Source organism: Ctenopharyngodon idella, chromosome 16 (assembly GCF_019924925.1).
Source record: "Ctenopharyngodon idella isolate HZGC_01 chromosome 16, HZGC01, whole genome shotgun sequence".
In the NCBI taxonomy this organism is placed as follows: domain Eukaryota; kingdom Metazoa; phylum Chordata; class Actinopteri; order Cypriniformes; family Xenocyprididae; genus Ctenopharyngodon; species Ctenopharyngodon idella.
In genome coordinates, this window is record NC_067235.1 from 12640588 (window position 1) to 12643976 (window position 3389).

At 37.6% G+C, this 3389-nt stretch overlaps 1 protein-coding gene across 3 annotated transcripts; it reads right to left on the reverse strand.

Moving 5' to 3' along the window:
- Positions 1-937: 937 nt before the first annotated feature.
- On the reverse strand, positions 938-2925 carry twist1b (twist family bHLH transcription factor 1b). Of its 3 annotated transcripts, none has more exons than XM_051866532.1 (2): positions 2000-2925; positions 938-1438 (listed from the first exon to the last, which is right to left on the reverse strand). In XM_051866532.1, the coding sequence occupies exons 1-2, from the start codon at positions 2414-2416 to the stop codon at positions 1385-1387; spliced, it is 471 nt and encodes a 156-aa protein (XP_051722492.1). In that variant the 5' UTR covers positions 2417-2925; the 3' UTR covers positions 938-1384. The 3 variants fall into 3 exon arrangements, with proteins under 3 accessions (XP_051722492.1, XP_051722491.1, XP_051722494.1); XM_051866531.1 differs by having other exon boundaries at positions 1871-2924; XM_051866534.1 differs by having other exon boundaries at positions 2055-2918.
- Between the last annotated feature and the right edge of the window lie 464 nt (positions 2926-3389).

Genomic DNA, 3389 nt, shown 5'->3' on the forward strand with positions numbered 1-3389 from the left:
TTATAGCAAGACGAAACGCTTTATTCATTTAAATAAATCATCCAGTGAATTGGATGACACTTGATTCACTTTTATAAATTGCAATGCTCTTTTTTTCCCCGCCAAATGAATGAAACTGGACAATAACATAACAACACGCCACAGACAAAACTAACGAGTAGCTTTCTTTTTTTCCTGCACACAGTATTTTTGGAGCGGCCTCTGGCTATACATCCATTTCAGTCCCTCGGGATTTGACCCTATGACGCACGTGCGTATTTGTGAAGATGAAACCGACGATATTTAGTGCAACTGTAAAAAAGACTTTTACATTTTAGCGGTAGGCCTACATGCCATGAATCCAAACCTGTTCTCTTGTCCTCCTCGCTTTCCCCCTCCTTCTCCCTTTTGTCTTCTTTCAGATGACCTGACAGCACAAATTGTTAAACCTCCATAACTCATAGATAAAGTTTAGATGAATGTCAGCCAAAAACCAAGACATACAAGCCAGAATTAGTCAGACCTCCGAGAATAAAACTCAATATTCCACTGCAGTCTTATGTATTCGTTAAAGACTGTTCCAAAAAAAATAATAGATGAAAAATCTATGATGCATTTTCGTGTGATGATCCACAATTTTCTCTTACTCTCCATGTTGCATGTATTGTATGAGTTAGCCTACAATATAATCTATATTGTACTGATAAAAATTAAATTACCTTTAATTTTTTAACTAAAGGTACAAAATAATACCACATTTTTATTGAACGTATTTTGTCTCTGGTTTGCTTTTCATGTCAGTAAACCAACTCGTGTAATTATTTTTAGATACAACTATTAAACTCATTCGTCATATTAATACTAAAAGAATGGTAATAACATTGGTAATAACATGGTAATAACAATTCCTGAATCGGACACACGATTGAATTGAATGAATTCTTATACTAACGTGAAATATTTCTTAAAAGTTCTTCCTCTTTATTGCAGAAATACACATTTATTTACAAAAGTAACAAAAAATAAGAATGCATTTCGACACAGGATACATTTGCCTTCATTTCAAAAAGTGTGTCATCAATAAATAAATAGAATTGTACTAAAACTTTGTATTTTGCACAGGATTCGAACTAGAGGCTTAATTCCCCATCTTCTCATCGACAGTCCTTGTGATGCAATTTCACTTTCTCCAAGAAAGCTATGCACAACTCAATCTTCAAAAAACTAAAAATAAAAAAAAACATGCATATGCACACATTTCCAACATTCGTCGTCAATAATAACACTCGCGAGGAAGTCCATATGCAGCGCACGCGCAACAAATCGCTGTCCGTGGCCTTCTCTCGATAATAGCCATGACCTCTGTTGGAACATTAGCCGTTTTCCCCAAGATTATGAAGGAATCTTAGCACTGTGTCGGCGCATTGGTCCTCGTGTTTTCCAAGTTCGTGGCTTTCACCTGCGAATAATAGCATGATTTAGGGGGGACAATATTTGCTATAGGCAAAACATCATTTACAGAAACCCCTTGTTCTGAGAAAATTCTAATCGATTGTGGAAATTATGTGCTACAATAGCCCGTACTGGTAGTAAACAAATTCAGTTACATTAGCCTACATGAGGCAATAGCTGTTTAGCAACTTTTTTTTTAGAGGTAAGCTACATTTTGACCTATCTTTATTATTTATTTGCGCTATTACTATCTCTAAATAGAGAGAAAGATCGTCAAAATAAAGCCATACTGCTAGTAAACAAATCCAGCCGATCTGAATTACATGCAACAGCTGTTGGCTTTACAACTCGTGCCTAAACGTGTAGAATGTAGTAAAGGTTTTTGAGAATTGTTTACAATACTACATCATTAAAGGCGATGGATATTGTGAAAGCGTACCATCTGAAAATAAAAACAAAAAAATCTCCCTGCACACTAGTGAGATGCAGACATGGACCAAGCGCCCTCCATCCTCCAAACCGAGAACGCGTAGCTCAAGCGCTCGTGAGCAACATAACTACAACTTGCCATCTTGGAGTCCAGCTCGTCACTCTGTAGAACCTGACAGAGAAAATCGATGTACCTGGCGGCGAGTTTCAGCGTCTGTATTTTGCTCAGTTTATCGGATGGTAAAGTTGGGATGATTTTGCGCAAAGCCGCAAACGCTTCGTTGAGCGACTGCGTCCTCTGTCGCTCGCGCACGTTCGCCATCACGCGCTGTGTCTGCAGCTCCTCAAAAGACTGGGGGCTGTTGCTGCTGTTGCTAGACTTTTTCCCCCTTTTCCCAAGGGTCGAGCTGTCGGAATCCTCCCCGTTTTTCTTGCTCGACCGTCTTTTTCTCCCGCTTCTCTTCGGTGGCCTGTCGGGCTCTCCGTCGCTGTTGCTGAGGCTGTCCGCTGGAGACACGGGGGAGCTGGAGGAGTCTCGCGCGGGCTCTTCGGGCATCTCGCTCAAGTCTGCTGAAAGCGCGTGCGAATAGCCTAAAGACGTTATTCCCTCATGAGGGTGAAATACAATTCCAAGCGTACGTTTCTTATTCTGGAGGAAATAACTAGGTATCCAGGATTCCAAGCAACTTTGAGTTAGGTTGAAACGAAAAAGTTGGGGAGTTCTTATAGTCTGGTAAAGTGTTTGTGAGAAGAGAGATGATTGGCCAAGAAGGCTTAAGACGTGAGAAGGAGGGTGGGGGGAACTTTGCTTTTAAACTCAAGATATTTTCCTTGTCAAGTCTGACAGTTCTTTCGGTGAATAGAAAAAATAAAAAAATAAAAAATAAAAAAATAAATAAAAAAACAACATAGCGATTGCATGCTCAGCTAACTGAAATGATTCGTTGTGCTTTGATTTGATTTGAAAACAATGCACCGTCAGTACATTTTGGAATCAATTTCCTGTGGAATTGTAGCCTATAATTAATTCGGTTATTTGGTCTTTCATCACACGAAAATATTTTATTTGAACCAAAATCACAACAACCACGACAACATTTCATATGTGAAGTCAACAATTTTCAATAACACAAATCTGAAGAAACGTGTTTTTTCATGAGGTATACGTATTAGACAAATGTGTATCTGGCCTCAAGATTCAGCTTGATTTGTGGTTAGAAATTAATTATGAATTATACATTTAGAACTATATCTGAAAATATTATATCTAATTCAAAATAATATTTTCAGATTCAAATAAGTGGAATTCAGTCTCTGTTTACATAGTAATTTCCATTAAATATACATTACATAATCTATTTTGATTGTGACAGCCTTTCACTTGGGAGAACAATTTGAAATCCAAACAAAGACACAAAACCTAAACATCTGAAGTGTAAATGATCAGTATCTATAAAATTTTAACACATAAATAAAATACTATCCACTGCACATACTTGTAAGTTTATAGTTTTGTTTATATAAAGTGA

Coding starts and splice junctions, on each gene's coding strand:
- twist1b (XM_051866531.1), bottom strand. CDS start 2,416: ATGCCCGAAGAGCCCGCGCGAGACTCCTCCAGCTCCCCCGTGTCTCCA.